The sequence below is a fragment of the Furipterus horrens genome, unplaced genomic scaffold (genome assembly GCF_987537825.1).
Source record: "Furipterus horrens unplaced genomic scaffold, mFurHor1.1.pri manual_scaffold_7, whole genome shotgun sequence".
Classification (NCBI taxonomy): Eukaryota; Metazoa; Chordata; class Mammalia; order Chiroptera; family Furipteridae; genus Furipterus; species Furipterus horrens.
This window is the reverse complement of record NW_028327177.1, coordinates 53,723,419-53,749,340: the sequence shown is the minus strand read 5'-3', so window position 1 is coordinate 53,749,340 and position 25,922 is coordinate 53,723,419. Positions and strand designations below refer to the sequence as shown.

The window sequence follows — 25,922 nt, the reverse complement described above, 5'->3', positions numbered from 1 at the left end:
AGAAGTATGGTCAATGAGGGTTTTTTATGCTTAACTTATGTGGAACCCAAACATAAAAGCAATTAACATAACCAGCTAGTACAGATGATTTTCAATGTTTGATATGGATATTTTGAGAATGTAGGATATCTCCCATGTGGCATAACATTGATTGTTCTCAATTAATGTCTTGATTTGATTGCTGTCAACTTCAATTGTTCTATCCAAACATGGAGCATCATACAGTGACAAATCTCCAGCATGAAACTTCACAGACCACTTTTGACACATTTAATTAGTCACAGCACCTTCCTCCATAGACTGCACAATTTTGTTTTTCATTTCAGTTGCATTTTTACCTTTTTTGAAATAATAAATCATAATATGCTGAAAATGCTGTGTATTTTCTTCCATCATCAATATTAAAATGGCTACACAAAAATTCACCAATTTTAATAAATTTAAAAAAAATCCAGCTGTTATAATACAATCTAACAAAATCGTTTCATGTGAAGTTAAAGATAACTAAGCACTACTAGAGTCATCATTCAGCTAAAATTGAATAAACATTTGGCCAACTCAATATTTTAGTTATTTTTTAAGTATTATCTATTTTAAAATCATAGAACATGTTTTTCCAATTTATTTCAGTCTCTGACTTTTTAGTAAGAGCCATTATTATTATTATATTTTTCTCTTGCATTCATAACAGAATTTCTTTCAATAGTTGTATAAAGAAAAGATAATTCAAATGTCTGTTAAAATTATTATTGTTTAAACCAAGCCTGTGTGTTAAAATCATTCTGATGAAAGTATTGTTCTTGATACAGAAAAATTTGACATTATTTTGGAATAGAATGGTTGTCATATATTTTCCCTCAATATCAAAATGTTAACACAGTCAAAATATCTGATTTGTTATTTTTGTAATCATATAATAAGTAACTAAATCCTATCTAACAAAATTATACCAGCACTTTCAAATTATTAAATCTTATGCCTAAACTTCAAAGTATTGCTACTATTTTGTGTAGAAAAATGACATTTTTATTGAAATGTATTTGATGTATAACCTTGTGTAAATTTAAGGTGTATAACAAATTAATTTGATACATTTGTATATCGTAATATGATTTTCCTTATAGAAGTAATTAGCATTTCTATCACCTTACAAGATTATCATTTCTTTTTAGGGATTGAAATAATTAAGTTTTAGTCTCTTAGCAAGTTTGATGATTATAATACAGTATTGTTGGTTCTGTTCATTACCCTCTGTACTAGATCTCTAGGACTTATTTACTACTTGTTGCAAGTTTGTACCATTAAACTATATCTGTCTTATATCCCCTATTGCCTTGTAACTGCCATTTTACTCTGTTTTTATGAGTTTGTCTTTTTTAGATTTACATATCAGTGATATCGTACAGTGTATGTCTTTTCTCTCTGACTTATCTCACTCAGCATAATGACCTCAAGGTTCATTCATGTTATCACAAATGGCAGGATCTCCTTTTTAATATCTGAATAATAGTCCATTGTGTATATATATTACATCTTCTTGACCCATTTATTCATTGATGGGGATCTGAGTTGTTTCCATATCTTGGTTATTGTGAACAATGCTGCAATATACATGGGGGTGTATATATCTGTGGAATTGCCTGCTCTTATGTCTTAGGAGAATATATGCAGATATGGAATTTATGGATTATATAATATATCTATTTTTAATTTAGGAGAAACTTCCATACTGTATTTCATAGTAGCTGAACCAATTTACACAGAGTTACATTTTCTCCATGTCCTTAGATATACTTCTTGTCTCTTGCTTTCTTACCATTCTAACAGATGTGATGATATCCCATTGTGGTTTTGATTTTTATTTCCCAGAGTATTAGTGATTTTGACCACTTTTGCCTTTATATGTTGGCCATTCAGATGTCTTCTTTGGAAAAATGTCTATTTATTTTTGGTTTAGGTTTTAATGCATGGTACATTTTTTATATGGATAAAATCATTGCAATAAGTTATGTAAAGTGTCTCGATTTTCTGCTTACTCTGTGTTAGGCCTCTCTGTTGTTCACATACTTGAGTCATAAAAGTGACAGGGACTGTAGTAATTACATAGTACAGTGCTCTTTAAATTATCATCCACAGAGTTTGTGGCTTTGAGGAGATTAGTCTAATTTACTGTGAGCGAAAAAAGAAAGCAAACCTGAGAATCTGAATCCATATAATTGGAAACTGCTTAGCATTTATATGGGATTTCTACATAGTATTTAGGTAAAACAAAGAATTTCATGGCTAGAAAAGTAAATTCTTCAGGTGATTTTGTTTATCTTGCAGCAAATGGAAAACTTTTCGGTTGGAAAATTGTTTCTACACAAATGAAAAGATTTTCTTAGTGAAGAGCAAGGGTTGCAAACTCAAATGGCTCAGGCAGTGGGAGATAAAATAGACAAGTGAAGGTGTAATGTATCCTGTATAGGAGAAACAAGTGATCAGTTAATTGAAGAATAAATGTCCTGCCAGAATGAAAATTTAACCTACAAAAGATATGTCTACAGGCCAGATTTGACCCTAGGTTTGTTAATAAGATCTCTCACGTGAAGATACTTGAAAATGTAGGACAAAATAATGTGTTATAAAACAAACATTTCTGAAATATGAGGCTTGCTAGTGATAAAATATGCTATTTTCATTGCGGTCCTCTGTGTGCATGAGACTTGAAAGTTTACTAGTGTAATCAGATTCACTTCAGGCACCTGGCTACTGTGGCTGACCTGGTAGATGGATGCTAGGGAATGGGTTTGTCACAGGAGGGCCTGGGTGACAAACCTGAGCACTTTACAGAGAGTCAAGAGTTTGTAAGCAATGGGAGAAAAAATGGGACAACTGTAATAGAAAAACAATAAAAAATGAGAGTTTGTGAATGAAACTAACACAACTTGTAAAGGAGCTAAGTAAAGAATACGAGTAAATAATAGAAACTAAAGAAGAGAGGAACTAAAGGAAAGGCAGTTTGTGAGAATGAGTGCTAAATAATCATTATTATAATCATAATCATAACTAAAGTAAAAGTATTAATAAAGAGTCAAGGAAACAAAGAGAAACTCTTTGGATTTAACCAATGGGAATGGTATTGATTTTACCATCCTAATATGCTCTTATTTTGGTATATTAGTGCCAAAAAAGGAGTCAGGATAAGATATATTGAATAATTCTTTTTAAAGTATAATGAATATTCAGAATTTACTATGTAGATTATATACAGTCTTCATTTTATATGTAAAACTAAGTTGGCAGTTGTTAAAAATTGAGCCTCATTCTTGTGGTTGAGGTTTGAGTATTTCATGTTCTAGAAGATAAAATATTTGTATATTTTCCTTCTGAATTTTCATTTCTGCTATAATAACATATTTGACTGATGATAGTTACAATAAGTTATACATTTTTCAGAAATATTTATACACATCACATCTTATTTCAACTTTGCATCACCCTGAAAAAGAGGGCATTGATTTCTTTTCTCATTAGATAGAAAAGGGTATTAAGACTTGAACCATTTAAGTAAACGAATTAGCAAGTAAGCGCCATAGTCAATATAGTGCATTTCCTGAATGAGGCCTGAAGCTTTCCATGGTGCATTTGTCTTCTTCCTGAATTTTCATCAAATTGGATATAGTAAGTACTCAATTTGTAGACAGTTAGGTTCTTGGAAACTAAGTAAAATAAGAAATAACAAAACAAATTTTAACATAAGGCGAATGATATAAAGAAGAGTTAATTTCCTACAACATACTCCAGTGCATAAAAACATCAAACTTCTGAATAATGACCCAAAACGCTTCTAGTATTAAACATTTAAATTAATGTAAGTTATATATACATTTAATAAATATTAGTAATAACAAGTAAGATAATTATTTTCCAGTATTCTTATTCCAGTTCAGGGTTGTGTGGGACCTGAATCTATCCCAGCAACTCAGGGGATCAGGCAGAAACCAATCCTGGACAGGACATTCTTATGTCATAGGGCAAACTGATACCCACCCACACTCACTCACGCTGTGACAATTAGACATGCCAATTAACATCATTTGCACATCTTTAGCATGTGGGAGGAAGCTAGAGTACCTGAGAAAAACCCACAAAGACAGTGACCCCAGCCAATAATTAATTCTTTTCTAATCAATATTATAACAAAACAGTGTTGATTGAAACAATATTATCCAAGTACCTGCTGTTTTTGTTTTCAACTGCCTCCATAAATCCCAGGGCTTAATTTAATATATTTTCACATTTATATATAAATGTTTCCCCTATGGATTTAAAAAATGACATTACCCTGTAACTCTATTCATTCTGACTTATAAGTCACGTACATTGATCATTACTCCTGTGCTCTTTATATACTTCATTCAGAATTTTCTTCCATCTCTCTCCTGCTTCAGAGCTGAAGCATCTATGCAGGACTTCTGAAGATTAGAACAGACAGCCACATGGTGTATTTTGCAGATGTGGAAGAAGGTGTTTCAAAGTAGCAAAAAGTAATTAACTTCAAAATAAATATGTCACCATCAGAGGTACCTTTCTTGTGTTAATAAGACTTTGAATCTGTAGAAATTTTGATGCTCTAATACTACCTGTAGATATGAAATGTAACCTGTGTGAGCCTCTGTGCCAGACAATGAAATAACCAGTGAGAGGACTACTGTCCCGCCCAGAAACCATGAATCCCATGACGACGCTGAGACAGGTACCATGAATTGTCAGCTTTCTCAGTCATTGGCACAGAATAACCACATTTGAAGGAGAATTTGGGAGATGTGTATATGGCAAGGGTAAGAGGAGAAATGAGCTCAGAGGTTGACATAAATGACCTTGGCTGAAGTTTTGAAATAGTAAAACCTGGGCACTTGGAAGCCAGCAACTTCATCAGTAAAGATTTTGGGGAATAAAAAGAAGAAAAAATCAAATGTCTAACAATATTGATACCCACTTATATTTACTTTCTTGATTTATTTCCATGAACAATGGAAAGGTTTTACCAGTTTGTACATAACTTCAAGTATTTTATCCATTATCTGGATTTAGAGAAAGATTTAAATTTAATTCTTATGGGAATATATTCAGCATAAAACATTTTGTAAATTTAAGGTGTAATATGATTGCCATTGTAGCATTAATTAGCACATCTATCATGTTACATAATTATCTTTTTTTGTGATGGAAATAATTAAGATCTAATTTTAGCAAGTTTGATGATTATAAGGAAATAATGTCTATATTCACTATACTGTGCATTAGCTCTCCAGAAACTATTTACCTATAGTTGCAAGTTTGTACCCTTAAACAACATGTCTCCTATTTTCCAAACCCTAGCCTGGTAACCATTTCACTTTCTGTTTTCATCAGTTTAGCCTTTTTAGATTCCACTAAATCTGTTCTCAGATTTAGTGGAGGAGATGATTTTCACGAAACAGGGTATTCTCCCATGTTTTAAAAGGGTCGTTTAAAAAAAAAAAGGCTCCTTTAAGCACATATGTCCTTTTCAATATTCTATTGGTTTTACCCCAAATTCACTTGCAGCATTTGTCTGGAATCTATTCGTGAATTTCCAGAATCTCTTCTATTCCTAACCTGAAGTATCAAATGTTAAAGACAGACATTATTTTTCTTTTTTAAAAAAATATCAAAACCACAGAATTACAAATAAATATTCACTCAAAACATCAAAAATACCTAGCTAAATAGATTGACTAAAAATAAATTTAGCACAAAAAGCAAAATCACTTAAGAAATTGATGTAATTATTTAATTTTTAAAAAATATTATTTTTAATAGGTTTCTTAAAGATAGACAGAAATTTTCTAAAATTCTTGACAATGTTGCAAACAAGCAGAGAAAGCGTAACTGGCAAAAATTGATACAATATTTAGGGAGAATAATTTTAACATGCTAAAAGGTACATCAAATGTTTCCAATAATCTCAGGGTCTAAAAAAATTATGTTTAAAGGAGTCTTTTTTTTTTTTTCCTAGAAGGACAAAGGTGTTCATTAAATGCAGCGAAGCAATGCTTGAAAAAGGAAAGTCTCATGTTAGGTACAGCCTGGCCTGCTGATGGACCCTTTTCTCCTCTGTGATATACATTTTACTTTGTCATAGGGCTGCCACAATAAATACTACATTTCCCATTCTCAATGTGGTTATGTGTGATCTGGCTACATGAGAAAAATAAAATGTGAATGGATTTGATGTGTTCAACTCCCATTTTCTGCCCTGGCAGGAATTTGGACATTGGGCAGAGCTAGACTCTCTCAGAACACATATGCTAAAGATGGTAGAAAAATAAGGTGTGAGTATAGTGGGTTTCAGACTTTTTAAAATCACCTCTTGATTATTAAGTTTGGACCTTACTAGAGAGAAAACAAATTGCAATCCTGTGTAAGCCACTGTTATGTTGACATTTTTAAAAATGACCAACCAGTATTCTAATCAATATAGAAATATAAAAGATGCATGAATAGTTGCTCCCAAGGTACACATTGCTAAAAGAACAAAAATTACCTAAAAATAAAGCCTAAGTGACTATAACTGTGGTTTTTTTGTTTGTTTGTTTGTTTGTTTTTTATGCTATTGTTTTAACCATTTTTGAGAGGGGACCAATTTAGTTTCTAGTCAAGGCATAATTGGGATATGAGAAAGTACGTGTAAAGGGCATATGTTAAATTTGAGTTCGGGACATGCAAAACAATAAAAATAAACTTTAGACATTTTATAATTTTACCTAGGGCAAATTTCTCTAGAGATAACATATTTTCTCTTTAGTAAACTCAACTGTCAGATATTATAGATATTTTTATAATACTAAGTAAAAATTATCTAAAATTATCTGAAAATTATCTAAATAATTTAAACTCAAAATATTTTGCACCAATGCTTTTTATTGTTTTATAAAACTACCTACTCAGTTCCACACTTCAATGTTTTGTGTGTTGTGTGTGTGTGTGTGTGTGTGTGTGTGCGCGTGTTGTAGAGGTGCATTCTTACTTATTATTCTGTCAGCTTCATACCAAATAAAGCATTTTGATGGGATGAAGCTGTGTTTTACATGGTGTGCATGAATTTCTATCTGTCTAATTTTGCTTTCCCTGGTTTAGTTACAAAGAGGAAGTTCAATCAACAGAAATTGGTGCTATTTTCAGCATAATTGATAATAATAGTTTCTGTTAATTTGAGTATTAAATTTAATCATAAGAGGCAAAAACCTTTGACAGGGGCCAAGTGTGATGAACCATGTCACATACATGAAGCACTATGCAGGTACTCAGGAATATTCAGCTCTGCTTTCACTTCTCTTGGGCAGGGACCAGGGCTGTTACCATTGTTTGTTGGGTCACTTTTATAATAATGATAGAAACAGGTTTTCTTAGGCTAGAATATTTCTCTGCTGTGTGACTTACCACTGCACTGATCACAAAGATTCCAAATGGATCAAGAATGAGGTAGGTTACACTTATATATTTTCACCCAAACTACTAATGCATTGTGATTCTCATCCCCGTACTTTAAGTGATGACATTTCCTAATTATATTTTAAGAAATTTATTTTTATAAAGGCTTTGCTTTTCCCTATTAAAACTATAATATATATTAATGAAACAATAAACTAATTTTTATTTATCTCTGGATAAAGATGAAAGTATATTTTTGTTGCATTATATGTTAATACAGAGCAATTATTTGTCATATGAACAAAGCCCTAAAAATTTTAGATCTGAGTAAGAAAAAAATATGGATTTGATGAATATTCCCTAAGGAGAAATAAAAATAGAGATGTTTTCTTTTGTGAGAAAGAGTTTAAGTTTGAAATTTTTAATGACATTATGAGTCAAACATCTTGTTATGGAACCAACTGCACTGATGAAGTGCTCCCATATTTTTTATAGTACAACTTAGATATGACTAGTATACAACATATTCTGAAATGAGTGTTATCGAAATTGCTGATACTTGTTAGTTGTGCTTAATAAATTTTCAGATATACCCAAACCCATGCTCTTTTAGTTAGCTATAATAATAATATTGTAACAATAATTCTACGTAATAAAATTGAAAAGTCTAAGTGACATTCAGCATTGTATCAGTTAGGAAGTCAGGATTCTCCAGAAAAATAGAACCGGTTGGATACTTAGATATCTACATACATATGTTAAGACATTTATTTCAAAGAATTGGTTCACACGATTGTGGGGGTGGCAAGTCTGAAATCTGTAGGGTAGGTTAAAGGCTAAAAATTATTAGGCAGGAATTGGTGCTGAAGTCTGAAAGCAGAATTTATCAGAGAAATGTCTGCATTTGTTTCAAGTCCTTTCAACTGATTGAATGAGGTCCATCTACATTATCTAAAATAACCTCAGTTACTTAAAGTCAACTGACTGTAGAAATCAACTGTATTTAGAAAATAACTACACAGCAGCACTTATGTTTGTGTTTGATTAGTTGGATACCAGGTTGAATAACTGGTCTAGCCTGCATGACACATAAAAATTAACCATGACATAAGCCAGGCAAAGAAAGAAAAATACCATATGATATCACCTAATACAGGAAACTAAAGAACAACATAAACAAACCAACTAAATAGGACAGGGAGCAGAATAGCAGTCAACGGGGGGGGGGGGGAGAAGGGGGATAAGTAAGGGAAGGGTTTAGTCAAGTGATATGTATAAATGACTCATGGACATGGACAACGGGGAGGGATATGATTGTGGGAGAGGGGGTGGGCTGGGTGGGGGAGAGCAATGAGGGAAAAATGGGACAATTGTAATTGAAAATCCCCCCCCAAAAAATAATAATAATAAAAATTAACCATGACAGTCCACTTCTTGTTAGCTTGGCACAAAACACATCCCCTTATCCTATTTAACCTCCAAATAAAAACCATCAAGTCCTACTTTTAACCAAGACAATTACGATTTACACAATGTAAAAATACATTAACCATTTTCTTTAAAGGGAATACAAAGGCCTTAAATAATATTCACTCTTTTTCTCAATATACTGTAACTTACATGCTGTTATATAAATGTTGGTATTATTAATAAGTCCAATGTTAGATGATTGGATGATAAAGGGATAAGAGAGGGAAGAAAACACAGACATTATATATATATATATATATATATATATATATATATATCATATACACTAAAATATTTCTTAAAAAATAAGGAAGAAATACTCATACTATTACATATGGTCCTAACTGGTATTTGTAGCTATCTTCTTCCACTGTCCATTGTACATTATTTTGCATTGGTAAGCACCTCAGCTGGCTATAGTTTTTTATCTCATGAAGTGATCCAAACCTTTATTCCTGAGGGGTATGCATCATATATTAGCAGCTCTGCCTTAATTGGGTTGCTGTAGTTTTCTATTGAATTTATTTACAGGACATAGTAATATTAAGAAAAACCCTAAGGTATCTCCCACATTACATACAGATGTTTCATTGCCTCCTCCACTGTGGAGTAGCAGTTCAATTGCCTTTGGTAGTCAGAATCAGTCACCGCCACCAGAGAAGTAACTGCTTTTTTGTGCATTGATTTTGAGACATGAGAAGTCCAAAGTGGCAGTCTTAACTTCCAGTTCAAGAAAATTATTGTGTCTCTTGCTGGAAGCATGCTTTCCTTTGGAGATGAGGCAGGCCTTCCTGGGTGTGGGGACAAAAGGGTCTGAGACCAACTGTGGGTTCTTGGTTTCACAAAGGAAAGAATTAAATCTCTTGACAGCATAGAGTTTAAAATGAAAGTGTGTTTATTAGTGAAGCAGCCCCCCTTTAGTGAAATTTGCTTCCTTTATTGAGGTTAATTTAATGAGAGGTAGGGTATTCAATAAAGAAGAGGAATATATAGGATCTTCCTGGGAAAGGGGTGGAGATTTCTCATAGGCGCTTCATTGGCTGTTTTTTGTTCTTATATGCGCTTTCAGTTTCTGATCATGGTGTCACAGGGTGTGTTGTTTAACATGCTGATGTATTACAATGAGGCTAGGGGGTAACAGTAGATGAATCAGTTTCCATGTTGGATCCAAATGGTCTCTACCAGTTTTAAGCCATAAATCCAGTGAGGGTGGCCTTACTTCCTTGTTGACAGTTCTTATCGCTTTTATTGATTGCAGCTGATTTGCCACATACCCTATTTCCAAATAAAAACCTCTAGGCCAGCAAAGCATAACATCACAGGAATAAGAAACAAAGATTTTGCTAGTGCATTGCTGAGGCAAAAATGGATGGTATCACTCCCATTTCATCCCTTGATACCGGAACTTGTGAATTTTGACTATGGGAGAAATGGTACCATATAGTGGCTGCTGAATGAAAGCATATACAGCTTTCTGTAGAACCTTACTTCACCCTGCAAGATACTATTGCACCTAATTGACACTGCAACTGAGTTTTCAAAAAGTCATTGCACTATTCTGTCAAGTTAGTTTGATTCTGTATGGTAGAGAATATGGTAATACCAGTAAATTTCATGAACATGGGCTTGTTCCCCACTTCATTTTCTGTTGAGTTTCTTGATCAGAAGCAATGCTGTACAGAATATCATGACAATGGATAAGGCATTCTGTAAGTCTGTGTATGGTACTTTTGGTAAAAACAGTGCATACAGAGAAGGCTTATCTGCATCCAAAGTGTTTACTAGGAAGAAAACATTTCCCTTTCCAATATGGAAGTAATTCAATGATATCAACCTGTCACTAGGTAGCTGGCTCATTATCTTAGGAAATGGTGCTTGATCTGATCTCTGTTTCTGGAAGATTAGTTTACTGATTAGTAAAATATAGCCAGGTTGACCTTGGAGTATGAAAGTTCATGTTGCTGACCCCAAGAACAGCCTCAATTTCTGCACTAAATGCCCCTTTATTCATTTGCCCATTGGGCAGTAATAGGACTGGATGGGGAAAGTAGTTCATTCAGTTCACCTGATTTTTCAAATTTTCCTCTAATTCACACGTCAGTGATTATTCACATGGAACACAGATTTCTTTATGTTTTTTTGTCAATATAAAAATAACAGTCCATTAAATTTTACTACCATGTCACACAAATGTTAATTGTTAATAAAAAGGGGAAAAATGATGTGGGTTATATAAAAACTCTCTGTGCTATTTTTACAAATTTCTGTAGATCAAAAACTGTTTCAACATAAAAGTTTATACAGAAAAGAGTCTCAGAAAATTAAAAAAATAAAAACAACTGGCTTTTATGCCAGTTTTTTTTTTCTTTTATTGTATATTTTTCCATTATCATGTATCAGGTCTGTCTGGAAAAAGTCCAGCCATTGTTAGTATAGCGAGAATGGTTTGCACGACATTGATATAACTTAGTGGCCAAGGAGAATGGACTGGAATGCGCATGCGTGAACAATAACAACTTCATTGTACTGGTCAGTAGGGGAGGTAAACACTGTTGAATGAACATGTGTCGTCGGCAGCCGTCCGTCTCGAGAGACGATGGTGTAGCTTCTCAAGAGTCTATCTGCACCGCCGAGAATGGCTGTGCAGTCCGACTCGGGAGTGACACGGTATCTGTCTCCTCCCATGTTGAATCGACATCTTGCGATGACGCTGGAGTGTCCTCTCCAGTGAAGCTGAAGCTACAGAGCCTGGGCAGGGTGATATGGAGGGTCTGCTGTTGCCCATGCAGCAGACCCCCCCTCTCTTCGCAGCTGAAGGGTCCAAGGGAAAGACGAAGTCAATACAGCTTGGCCTCAGGTGCGCCGCAGGAGTTGCCGGTGTTGACTACAACGTCAAACCGCCTTAGGGACTCCGGCTCCGGATTTTCTGTCGGGGTTTACTCCCTTAGCCTTTCCCCTGAAGAGGTATGCCGCAAGGCAGCGGAGGTTTTTTGGAATCAGAGTTTTCCTTCTCTGAATGAACATGTGTACTATGTGGCTATATCATTCAAAATGACTGAGCAAGTAGAGCGACAACTCTGTATCCAATTTTTGCGTTAATCTTGAACATCCCTGTGTGGAAACTATTGGGATGATTCAGAAGGCCACAGCAATGGTCAACTGGTGACTGGCAGCTTCATCATGACAACGTGCCTGCTCATGCATCATGTCTCATGCAGAGTGTTTTTTTTGTGAAACATCAAATCACCCAGGTGACTCAGCCCTACTATAGCCTATATTTGGCGCCCTGAGACTTTTTCTAGCTTTTCCCAAAACTAAAATCACCTTTAAAAGGGAAGAGAATTCAGACCCTTGATGAGATTCCAGAAACTACAGATGGGACAGCTAGCTGATGTTGAGTGGTCTCCAACCTTTTTAGCAACAGAGACTGGTTTCGTGAAAGATAATTTTTCCATAGACCAAGGTTGGGGGGCTGGGTTTGGGGTGATTCAAGTGCATTACCTTCAAGTAAACCTCCTGCTGTGTGGCTTGTTCCTAACAGGCCTGGATTGATACCAGTCTGTGGCCTGGAGGATGGGGTCCTCTGGATTTGGAGAACTGTGTGTGGTCCCATGGTGCCTACTTAAGGGGACAGAGGGGTCATTGTTCTGCATACAATGTTTTTTGTATCTTGTATCTTATTCAATAAATGCCTCTATTTTTCTAATCATATGGTTGGATACATTTTGGACAGATCTTGTATCCCTTTTTGCCCCCCTCCCCTCTGCAATCACTACAGTGTTGTCCATGTTCATAAATTCTTTTTTCTTTTTGCTCGATCCCTCCACCTCCTTACCCCCACCACCCACCATAGCTGCCATCCTGCTCTCTATCTATGAGTCTGTCTCTATCTTACTTGTTAGTTCAGTTTGTTCATTAGATTCCACATATGAGTGAAATCATATGGTATCTGTCTTCCTTGAACTGGCTTGTTTCACTTAGCATAAGTTCTCCAGGTCCATCTGTATTGTTGCAAAGGGTAAAGTTTTCTTCCTTCTCTATGGCTGAGTAGTATTTCATTGTGTAAATGTCCCATGGTTGTTTTATCCACTCACCTACTGATGGACATGAGCTGCTTCCATATCTTGGTGATTGTAAATTATACCACAAGGGACATGGATGTTAGGGTTAACCTTAGATATTATGTTTAGGATTAGGGTTAGGCTCTGCATTTTCTTAGTGACAGGATGTAAATTTTTATGATTGTTCTTAGTGTTATTATGTTTATTATATGATTAAAACTTTAACAACATTAGGAAAACAAACTTTAATGTCTTTTTATACATTTAAATTCATGTCCACATTTAGGTACTATAGTGTCTATAAAATGAGTCTGTATTTATACAGTATCTTAATGTTAGTCATTCTGATAAATAGCTTGCTTCCTTACATTATACAGTTTGTGAAAAAAATTTTAAGTTCCAGAGAGAATTATTCATGCATGTTACTTTTTAATTAAAAAAAGAAAGATTAGTCAACCTTTTTTCAAGAGATAACCACATGAAAATCAACTTTTAATTACTCCTTTTGAAGATTTATTCCCAGTTGCTATCTGAAGTTTCAAAATGAGTGTTGGGAATGAGCTAACACTTGAGAGAAGACGTTAACCCTGTGTAGATCATGTCAGAATGCTGGGTGGAGCAGGGCACCGATATGCATATTCTTCGTCATGCTGAACCATGTCAGTAGTGTCTTTGTACTTCACAAAGGCGGGAATTCAGAATTTTTCAACTCTTCCTTCTTTCTTCATTTTACTCTGGGAGTTCTTGTTACACACACATGCCCATAAATATAGTTTTTCCACAGAATCTGCTTTATAATTTCTTTTATTTTATTAGCATTCTCCTTTCTTACACTTGATGCTGTACTCAATGGCTTACATTTCTCTCTTTTCAGACGAAATCCTTTGCAGTGCCATAGCACATGGATTTCAGGACTGCCTGTGAGGAGGTATGTTAAATGGTTTTTTGCTTTTCAAATTTTATAAACAAGAAATACTTGTCCCCCCTGTATTAAAGTGGAATATCACTTTTGGTGGAAGAATGGGTAATGGGTTTATTTTATTTCCAGAGTAGGATCTGTTTCTGAAAGATTAGAAAGCCAGAGTGCCTGGGGAAGCCTCAGATAAGTTAAATACTTATATAACATTGAAATTTAATGCTGAAAGGGACCTTAGTTGTCTTCTAATTTATAACCATTTATGTGAAAATAATTATTTCCTACACTTCTACTACCTGAAGTAATTCAGTGCTTAGTTTATGGAGAATGACAATTTAATAAAGCCAAATGTGTATGTACCTGTCTTCTTAATATAATTTAAGTATTAATACATGGCAACCCGGAGTCTCTGCAGAACTGTCATCACACCTCAGTAGGAGTTGATGATACATTGCTCTTCCAAGGATACTAAAGGTCATTCAAGTGTGCAGTCTAAGCACATGGACTTGGGCCCCCAGGGAATGTAACCATTCATTTATAGGAAGAAAGACTATCTTTTTTACTAAATAAGGACCATTCAAAACATTTTATTTTCATTCTTCGGGAAAAGTGCCAAATTTTATAGATTAAAATATTTCATACATTTGCTTAAAACGTTTAATATTTTTATTGTGTATAAATAACCTAAGGAAAAAAAAACCATAACTAGATTACTTAAGACAGAGTTAAAATCAAACCAACAAAACCTCCAGTTATTAACATTTGTGAAGAATTTTTCTCTTAATGAAGTGTTATGTGTTAAATATCTTGCAAAAAATAGCTTCTTTAAAAATCGTTGTCAGTTTTTTCATAGCTTAGAACCTAAGTTCTTTCAGAAAATTAATAAATTGCTTTTATATTTTTAACACTTATGCTTCTTAATTATAGTTGTTTTCAAACCTCTCATAAGCACTAAATACTATAAGGTCAGAGGATATAACTTATTCATCCTTTTAACTTAGCACCTATCAGTTCATAATTTTTCATTAAATTGAATTCATATTTTAGAAGCTTAAATTTAGACATGGGAATTTAAATTCTGTTTTATTTTCCATTTTAAATGCATACAAACATACTCTTGATTTTGAAAGTAGTAAGTCTGCTGTCTTGGGTGGTGAAAAGTATTCATTGAAACTGAATGTATATTTGTGTGAATGAGACGCAAGTAAAACACATATGAAATCCATGGCACAGACACTAGATAATGGTCAAATGTTATTTTAACAGATGATTTACCTTAAACTTCAGAGGCTGATATAAGACTAATTTCCCAGACCTTTCTTTAAAAACAAAGTTGTTCTGATTTATTGATTCAGATTTATATTAAATTCTATTTAAGGTTCTGGTGGTTTAGTTTACAATGGTAATACTGTAGTGATCATCTTACCCTTGCTTCCGTGGTAGTAGTTTCTTGCCCTCTTGCAATGAGCCCTTTGAGAATCTCTATCAATTTAGATTGTCCCTACCACAGAATAGAAGTGTTATCAGAATGGCTCAGCAGCAGTACCCATGTGTCTTCCACGTGCTAGCTGGATTGGCAGAAGTACAATATTGTAAGGTCTTCAGAAAATGATTAAATCACCCTGAAGATGGACAGAGGGAAGGAGTTTGCCTAAAATTTAGTCTCAGAATGTTTCAGTGGACAGGGTTCATAAATATAATTTAGCTTAAGTGTCATTTGTAGATGAGGAAATTGAAAGGTTTTATGAAATTCTGAGTGCCATTTAATTAATTAGTTGAAAGCAAAATTATAATTTGTAAGTTTGGGCTTCATTCATTGCTGGAAATGATAGCCAAAGATTTATGAAATAAAACTTGTTTTCTCTTGACTGCTAATAAGTCATTGAAGGTAAAAATCTGATATCTATGTTCATCAGACAGATCTAGCTAGAATATCACAGTGCTGATGGCAGAAAATCTTTTCTTTGAAAAGGAAGAGAAGCATGCTGTTGCGGGAAGCCCCCAAAGTCTAAATTAGGATGGATTCAAAAGAACTGACACATAGCCATATTCAAATTCATAAGAACTTTGATAGTAGAAACTTTCATACATGAACAAAGCAGCTGCTTGCTCCGAGTCTAGGTTTTCTTCTATTTAAAATACAATCTATATCTGTATTGATTATATAATAAATATTTTCTATAAATATAGTTAATAGTTGAATAATTCAGACATTTATTTAATTAATCACTAAAATAATTTGTCACTATGATTCAATCAACAAATATTGGAAGAAATACTATTATTAATATAATATACTTATAGGTCATATAGCTGAATGTCTTAATAATAAGTACAGTAATAACTTATTGTTAATATTTTCTTGAGATAACTATATAAGATGAAGTCAAATATTGTGATATAAAACTAAATATTATTGAAGTTACTACATATGATGCCTAAATACAATACTGATTGTTTGGCAGATTATTTTTATTTAATGAAAACCCTGAGTTCAGAACAGTAAGGACTCATTTTTAGATAAAGTGGTCTCTAAAGTCTTCAAGGAGAAGCAAGTCTTATACTAGTATTTGAAAAATGGCTAGATTTAGCAGACAAGACCATGATTAAAGGTAGGAAAAGGAAGGAAGTGGATAAAATTCAGTTTGAACCTTGTATGAAATGGTATTTAATGGAGTACTGCTACAATGTGGTTCAGTATAAGAAAGCACATATCACTTAAAGCTATTGGTTTATAGAACAGGTTAAATTATATTTGGCAAGAAGTATAGGAATACTGAGGATACATACAAAAATATTTGCATTGCATATTAGGATCTCTGTCTACTTTCTTGTAGTTGGTAGTTTCTTATGTCTTATATTGTAAATTCCACATTTCAAAATTAAAGGGACACCGATTTTAATTTTCCAGAAAACAGTCTCTGTTCTTTCAAATGCTAGAAACTTAAGAGGCCTTAAGTTTTACATACAAAATGAATGATATTCTACTTTTGAAAATTCCAAAGATGCTAGATTTAAGCTAAGCATAAATTCCTAATATGTTTAAATAGTTCCTAATGAGGTTTGTTTTTAAAACAAAAAGTAAATTCATGTAAATTAATAAACACATTTTACTGATTTAAAGAAAGCAAGTCAATGACTAGATTTTTAAAAGTATTGCTTTTTAAATTATTAAGAGGTATTGCCTTTTAAAATTCCTCTGAAGCAAATACTGTAGTCCCCAATGTGGGTCATGTAAAATCCAGCTACACTATAGGATCATCCAACAGGAACAAGAAAACAACATTTGAATTTATATCATTTTTATGAATCATTCCTTTAAAATACCAGTTTTCTGTATGTTTTAGGGTTTATACAACATAATTGTATATTATATATAGCACATGCATCTCTTAACTCCCATGCAATATATACACAGTCAACAAAGTTTGAAGGCAAATTACTGTTATTTAAATAAAGAGAAGATGAGTCCAGATTTTAAGTTTAGGGTAAAATGCAAGGCCATAATTACGTAGGTCATTTTTTATTTTTAAACAGTATGGGCCCACAGATCTGTAAAGACTTTGTGGCTGGCTGTTTTAGGTTGTGCTGCACTAGCAGTCACTGTCACTGTCTTGCTTCTCATTCCTATCCTAGGAGCATTCCAGGGGCACTAGGGTATGTAGATCAAGCCTCAGATAGTGTTCTATTCTCCCTTAGAAGAAAGTATTTGATGGGAAAATCACCTGTCAGGTCCAGAGTGGGCTTTTATTCATTTTATTTTCCCTCTAGTGGTCATCGTTTTGATACCTGGAGAACAGCCTGTTCAAGATATGTTCTCAGTACTCTTTGCACTCACTTCCAGAGAAAATTCTTGGTGACCAAAATGCTATTTGGTGAAAGACATCAATAGCCATGTGGTTGAACGCAAGAGGATTGGGGAGGGATCCCTCAACGAATCTCTGCCTGAGGAGAACTGGAGAGAGTGATTAAGAGTTCAGAATCTGGAGATCAGCAGCCTGGGTTCAAATCCTGACTCCCACTCACCGCTACTCTTCTCCTCCTGTTGAATCTATGAGACAAGTCGCTCTGGGTTGTTAGGAAATTAATATTTCTGGACACACAGCAAGCTCTATATAAAAAGATATTAGACAACAAACAATATGTGACCACATTTCATTATGAATGACAGCAGTACAACAGTGCTGCTCTGAACCAGAATAGTACCCTGAAATGGCTTTTATCCGTTTTCCTTGATTTACTACAGTACCTCTGAATTTAATGCAATTGCTTAACAGTTCCCTATATTTCCTGTTCAAGGTTTATATTTCTGTCAACAAAAACCGTTTTAACTTTACAAATTCTTATCCATCTTTTACTCTGCTATCAGAAATGCCTTTATAAAACATCCATCTAAAGGTATTATTTTACTGCTGTAATTTCTCTAAGGCAGCTCCACTACGTTCCAACCTGTGCCACATCCCACACGGGCCTTGTCCCACCCCTCTCTTTTCCTGACATGCCTTGCTTCACCGCTGCTGAATCACACTGGATCAGCATCAGGGATTCATTTGTGTGCTTCTGTCTTCTTGCATTGATATTGCTTGCATTAATATTGCCATGCTTCCATATATTTACTTCTTTTTCCCTTTTGAATAAAATAACTTTTGCCTCCTTCAATTATCATTTAATTTTTATGAAAAACTACACATTTTCCTACTTACAAAATATCATTTAACATCATTATCCCTCAAGAATATTTAATTCCTCTCTCCATGTTGCTCTATATCTGATACCACATTGCAACTTATTTACAGATGATTACTTTTGTAAGGAAAAATACCCTAAGTTCAGAAAATATTATCAAATTCATGTAGGATTCTGTTAAAGTTATATACTATTTGCAAAATTGATGTGTGTGTATGATTTGAAATGTATTTTTTGTACATTAACTGAATTATCATTATAGAATATATATAACTGACATCTTTAAACCCTGGATAATGTACTTTAACTTCAATTTGTTGTTAGTTTTATTATCTCTCTTTATTTTTTAAATATCTATTTATTGACATATATTCAATATCTTTTATTCACCAATGTATAAATATGTATACAGGTATATATTTTATTCTAACAACAACAACAACAACAACAACAAAATAAAACTGCTGAATTTTCTCATCCTCTTAGTACCGAAACTTAAGCTCAAAGCCTGAATTTTGTTTTCTAGGCAACTAAATAACAATTAGGAGACAGTTTGCACATTATTTAAATGTTGAGTAGATGGGGTTTTGACTATGTTAGGGATGTGGTGAGATAAGTCTTATAATTGTTTTAGTTCCTCAAACTTTCCCTGGGAGATCTTTGATATCTCATTGATAATGTAGCCATAATGTGTTAATGGGCTCTCAAGGAAAAGCCCCTTTTTTATACTCAAGATGAGACAGAGCATTGTTTGTGAATGCCATTTCTTCCATTATATTTCTGGGGAAAAATTAGAAAAAATGGCCTGATTTTACTGTGTGTTAAAAAATCAAGAAACGTGCTTAGTTATGATCACCTGGCTGCAATATTATTTTATATACTTCTCTTCCTTATGCCACCTCAGAGTCCTGATGGTGGCTTCTGGTCAAAATCACATTGTAAGCATGAGAGACTTTTCTTTGTAAAAAACATAGAAAATTTGTTCTATATTAAGAAAATATAATGTGCTGTAACTGAAATATTTTTGTCCTCTAGAAATATCCACTGGAGTTATGTTTTAGAACAGATTACTTGACACATATTAATGAGTTCTTGCTATGTATTAGTCTCATAGAAGAGAAAAGAACATCATCCTGGATCCTGAAAAAGATAATTTTTCATTAATATATATCATGACCCTTACAAAAATACAGATTAATATAATATTATATGTGATAGAAGGTAAATGGTATGTATTAAAGGCATAAAACAGTGTACATAAAGAATTCTCTTTGGAGGCTGCTATATCAACATTATGGAACATTCTTTTATAATTTCTATGAGCTTATCCTCCTATCTAAATTAAGAATAGTTTAGCAATCACTAAATAAAATGTAATTGCCAAAGTGATCATTGTTCTTTTGTATTTAGTAAAAAATAACAGCCAGAAACCATATTCTGTCTCAAGAGAATTTTATCTTATATCTGTGACAAGTGGGAATATTAAGTGCACTTCCGAAGGAGAATCTGCTTCTTTATCTGAGTAAATATTGCAACACTACATACTTCAGGAGTGACAAGACTCATGGAGTTCTTCAATGATTACTAGGCTGCTGGTTGCAAGCTATGTAGTACGAGTTTAGAAATCCTCCTCAACTGCAAAACAGTGGGTTGGGAATTAAGAATTTTGGGTCTCCAACCAGGCTGTTTTTAATTAACTGTATTAATTTAGGCAGTTCACATCACTCTTTATCCTTGTCCCTTCATCTGTACAAAGTGTGTGTGTGAATGTGTGTGTTGGTGACTAAAAATAATTAAATAGTGAACATTAGAGAAGATGTAAGTATGTATATTTTCAGATTTGAAATTCCATGATAGTGAAAATGGTGGTAATAAGTTTCTTTTCAGAGTAATGAAAATATTCTAAAATTGGTCATCGTGATGGAGGTACAGCTTTTAATATGCAAAAAGTAACATTAAATTGTACAATCTCGAGGGTTGAATTTTAGAGAATGTTTATTTTAACTCAATAAAACTATCACAAACATTTTGTATTTAGATAAGTATTAAACAAAATTTTCATTATTTTTCAAATATGGTATATAAACTATACTCTTTATTCTCTGAATCTTTATGTGTATTTTCTGACACGAGCTCCATTATGTGAGATCTGGGACTACTTTATGTGAAATTGTTATCCTTTCCTCTGTACCTATATTAAGTTTCAGATTCATCAGAATGCATTTTTCCTAGATCTTAAATGTTATCCATCATGTTTTACAGTAAATAAACCGTACAATAATAATCTTTAAATTAAGTATAATATTTTCTCTGTTTTTCTTTTTTGTCTGAAGACCAAGACAGGGATTTGTTTGCTGCAGGATGGTAATCAGGAGCCTTTCAAAGTCCGGCTGCACCTAGCCAAAGATATTTTGATGATACAAGAGCAGGATGTGTTATGTGTGTCTGGTGAGCCTTTCTATTCTGGCGTAAGTAGCTTTTCCTTCTGTTTAAGGTTTTTGTTTTTGTTCATTAAAATGTTTATTCACAGAAAAATTAATACATTTTTATTTTACTTTTAGAGCCTAGTCAGTCATTCTGCATGTAATTTTTGTTTATATTATTAAGCAAGCAGGGTTATTGTATAAGTACCCATACCTGGGCCCACAGCCACACATTTAGTGCCCATCTTCAGTTGGGCATCTCACTGACTCTAGTGTCTTTATGTGACTGGACTGACACAATTTTCTGATCATGAGAGAGTGCATTCTATGTTTTCACACAGAGGACTAGCTGAGAATAGTGCATGGCTACTCTAATAGTACATGGCAGGGCATTTTTCCTGTCCTGATCTGTCTTGTATCATGTGGCACTTTTGGAGGTGGTGCAAAGGTGAAACTCAATTCTTGGCATCTATGAAACATAAGACTTTAGGCAGTGGCCACTGAACTCAATGTCAATGCTTTGCCCCAGGGTCTTCTAACTCTCATTGAAGTACCACTGTAGAAGATATCCTTAGGTGAAATTAGATTAAATTCAACAACAAAAAAACTTATTACATAGCAGGGAAAGTTTTTTAATTTATCATTTATTTTGTAATAACATTAAAGACCTCATCTTAACAGTGTTGCCAAGTGTAAACTCCGAAGAAAATTACAGCAAGTATCAAACAGTTGGCTTCCTGGATTCCCCAGACATTTGAAGCAATTTAGCTCAAAGATTTAATTTTTAACTTATTAACAGACTTACGTTGGAGTGTTTTGTTGGTGATGAATAATGCTGAACTTTCCACCTCACTTCTTCTAACATCCTATGGGAGTCACACCAGGTCCTAAATCAATAGGCCCTCACTAACTGAAGATAATAGACATTTTGCAGACTGTTAACCATTCTTTCATCACACACCACTTAAATCATCCTTAATCATGGGTCTTGCTGCCAAGATTGATTAAATTGTTCCCATGGGGTTGTCCTTTCTTTTAGTTAACAAGAGACTAGAACTAGATTCCTTCTTTCTTCACCTCCCTTCCCCCTCTTCCTTTCTTCCTTCCTTCTCTCCCTTCCATATTTTTTACTAAAGAGATATGATTTATACAACTCTCTGAAATAAATGTATTTCTCAGGTCTTATATCAATAAAGTTTTGTAATTTTTAAAATTCAGCATTTCTACACTGAAATACCATTATTGCTTTTAAATTTTGCAGTTGAAATAACTAATATATATAGACCTAATTTCTCTTTTGAAAAGATTGCTGGGGAGAACTGGATACAATTAAGAAATTTTCCATGATAATGTTAGCAAATGTGAAAAAAATCACTTGATGAAATTTAACACTCATTTGTAAGAAACACTTTCTGCAAATTATGAATGAGACAAAACTTCCTTAGTATAATAACCACCTAATGGACACTTCTCACGTGTTACATTTAACATTAAGCATACTCTCTGAGTTTGAAAGCAAGTAAAAAAATATTATTTGCCTCATTTTTGCTCAATATTGTTTTGGCTGTATAGCAAATCTGGAAATGGAAATAAAAAGAATAATTAGAAAAAAAGAGGTGAAATGGCTTTATTTTATATGTCATAATGATGAACATAGAAAACCTAAGACATTTACCAAAAAATAGAATAACATGTAAAGTTAGCAAGTTATTGGAAACGATGATGTCCAAATTTAATTTAATGTTTATAATTTGCAACAAACAAAATAAAAATGTAATTTGCAATGTATTAAAGATAACTTAAGAATAAATTAACAAAATATATACAAAGCTTCTACCTTAAAAACTACAGAACCATGATGAAGAAAGTGAAAATAAATAAACAAGTAAATGGAGAAATATAGCATGATCATAAATTAAAGACTAAAGTTTTCACATCTTCCCAAACATTCAATATCAATCAAAACCCCAAAATGTTTTTCACAGGTATTGCCAAATTAATTCCAAAAATTTACAAAAAAATACCAGGAATTTAGTATAGCTAATATGATCTTGATAAAAAGAACATAATTGGAGTGTTTATACTTTCTGATTTCAGAACTTAACTATATTACACTAATGAACACAATGTGATATTGACCTAAATATAGACACACAAATCAGTGGAACATTATAAACACTTCAGAAACAGTCTCACACTTATATGGTCAATTACCTTTTCTTAATGACAGTGAACTATACATTAAATTTACCATTGCAGCTGTTTTAAGTGTACATTTCAATGGCATTGAGTAGATTCACTATCCATTCCCAGAATGTTCATCATCCCACACTGAAACTCTGTACCAATTTAACAATAACTCCCCATGCTCCCCTTTCCTCAGCCCATGGTAACCACCATTATATTTCCTGTTTCTACATATTGACTCACATAAGTGGAATCATACAATATTTGTCTTTTTATGTTCTGCTTATTTCACTTAGTATAATATAGTCAAGGTTCATCCACATTGTAACATTTATAAGAATTTCATTCCTTTGTAAAACTGAACAATATTGCATTACATGTATATACTATATTTTGTTTATCTTGTATATCCATCCACCTAACAATGAACATTTGGATTGTTTCCACATTTCAGCCCTTATAAATAATGCTACTATATACATCGGCATACAAATATCTGAGTCACTGTTTTCAATTTTTTTATGTATGATCCCAGCAGTGGAATTAATGGATAAAATGATAATTCTGTGCCACTTTCTTCCTTAATCCCTTATCAGATATGTGATTTGCAAATATTTTCTCCCAAAACCTGGGTTACTTTTTCACTCTGTTGATTGTTTCCTTTGATGCCAAAAAGTTTTTAATTTTGATGAAGCTTAATTTGTCTATTTCTCCTTTGTTGGCTATACTAAGAAATTATTGTCAAATTCAATGTCATGAATATTGTATCCCATATTTACTTCTAAGAGATTCTAATTTTAACTCTTGCATGTATTTATTTAATTCATTTGAGTATTTAAGGTATGTATATGTGTGGGGGGGTTTGTTATTGTTTGTTTTGTTTTGCATATGGTGTTAGATAAAATGACTCTTTTGCAGGTGGACATTTAGTTTTCCAGACACCATTTGTGTTTTGGCACTCTTGTAGAAAACCATTTGCCCACATATGTGAGGCTTTATTGCAAGGCTCTCTCTCTCTTTCTTTTTTTCTTTTTTCTATTGGTCTCTATATCTGTCTTTATGTCAGTATCATGCTCTTGTGATTAGTGTAACTTTGTGGTAAATTTTGAAAATAGGAAGTATGTGTTATTTGGATTTGTTCCTTTTCAAAAATGATTTGGTTAATTGGAGTATCTTGGGATTTGATATATATTTAGGATGGATTTTTCTATTTCTATAAAAACTCACATTTAGGTTTTGATAGAGATAATATTGAATTTGTACCTTTTTTTGTGTGGTGTTGGCATCTTAACAATATTAAACTTTTCATTCCATGAACATGATGTATTTTTATTTATATCTTTTACTTTCAGTAATGTTTTGTAGTTTTTATTGTATTTCTCTTACTTCCTTGGTTAGTTAACTATTGTTATTATAAATGGGGTGCTTTTTCTAAATTTTTTCAAATTGTTGTTAGTGTATAGAAATGCAACTGATTTTTATGTACTCACTTTGTATCTGCTAATTTGTTGCATTTGTTTCCAAGTTTTAATGGTTGTGTGTGTGTGTGATCTCTAGGTTTTCTACATATGATATTATGTCATCTGTGAACAAAAATAACTTTATTTCTTCCTTTCCTATTTGTATATAGATTTTTTAATCCTCATTTGAAGGTGTTGCAACAATGGCATCTTGCTTCTGTCTCTGCACCTCTGCAATCAGAAGCAGAAATCAGCAATCAGAGCTTGGATCCCCAATATTTATTGTAAAGGGTCTTTGTTGCCTACTGTGTTTTCCATAAGCCACCTGCAAGCTCCTCCAGCAACAGATACACATGACTGTCTGTCACTTACTGTGGTGGAAGATATGTAGTTGCTACTGTTATAAGAGCTGAAATTAACCTAAATTAAGCACAATTTATTTTCCATGCTTTCTCCTGAAAGTTGCCATTTTTACAATGGACTTCAGAATTCTGAAATAATTATATAAGACAGATTCAACCAATGTATTTTTTGTCTAGTGGGAAGATTATTCCTACTGCTTCCAAGTCCTCTATCTCCCTAAGTTTGCAGGTCAATTGTTTTTAGACAGGTGTGTCAAATCAGTTCAAAGACAAATACTGCTCTTTTCAATTTCAAATCAGTAAATGTGTGGAAAAGTAGAATTATACCTGACCCTTATGACTGATGAATTGTAAATATTTTTAGATTAATCTTACACTAATATGTAAAACAAAAGAAATGAGCTTCTAGAAAAAATATAGAAATATAATTTTGTATTAAGAGGGTACACAAGAATTTCTTAGGACAAAGGATTACTGATAAATTTCAAAAGAAAATGTTAATGTGAACTTAATCAGCAAACACTTTTGACCTTTAAAAAAACCTATTAAGAAAATTTAAATCACAGAGTTGGAGAAAATATTTTCTATATCTGACACAGGACGTGTGCCTAGAATATATAAAAGAACTGTCACAACTCAAAAAAAAGGTACAAGCAAATCAATATTAAGAAGAACAACTGAGCAAAAATTTGAAGAGACTTCATGAAATGGCTAAGAAGGGTATGAAAAGATGTTCTCATTTATCTGTCATGAAGGAATTACAGGTCAGATTAAAGTCATGTAACATAAAGCTTTATATTCATTACAATGGCTTTAAAAGATTATTGACAAAGATATGGTTTGCTTAGAAATATGCACTCCAGTTTCAACTGAGAAACCACTTTAGAAAACTATTTGGCATTTTCTTATAAACATAAACC

At 33.2% G+C, this 25,922-nt stretch overlaps 1 protein-coding gene across 1 annotated transcript in view; it reads left to right on the top strand.

Moving 5' to 3' along the window:
* SNTG1 (syntrophin gamma 1) overlaps positions 1-25,922 on the top strand; it is an 850,024-nt gene that overhangs the window by 415,542 nt on the left and 408,560 nt on the right. Inside the window, exons 3-4 of the mRNA XM_090283711.1 lie at positions 13,843-13,896; positions 20,904-21,038. Coding sequence (XP_090139837.1) covers positions 13,870-13,896; positions 20,904-21,038 — 162 coding nt within the window. The 5' untranslated portion in view covers positions 13,843-13,869. The remainder of the gene's footprint in view (positions 1-13,842; positions 13,897-20,903; positions 21,039-25,922) is intronic.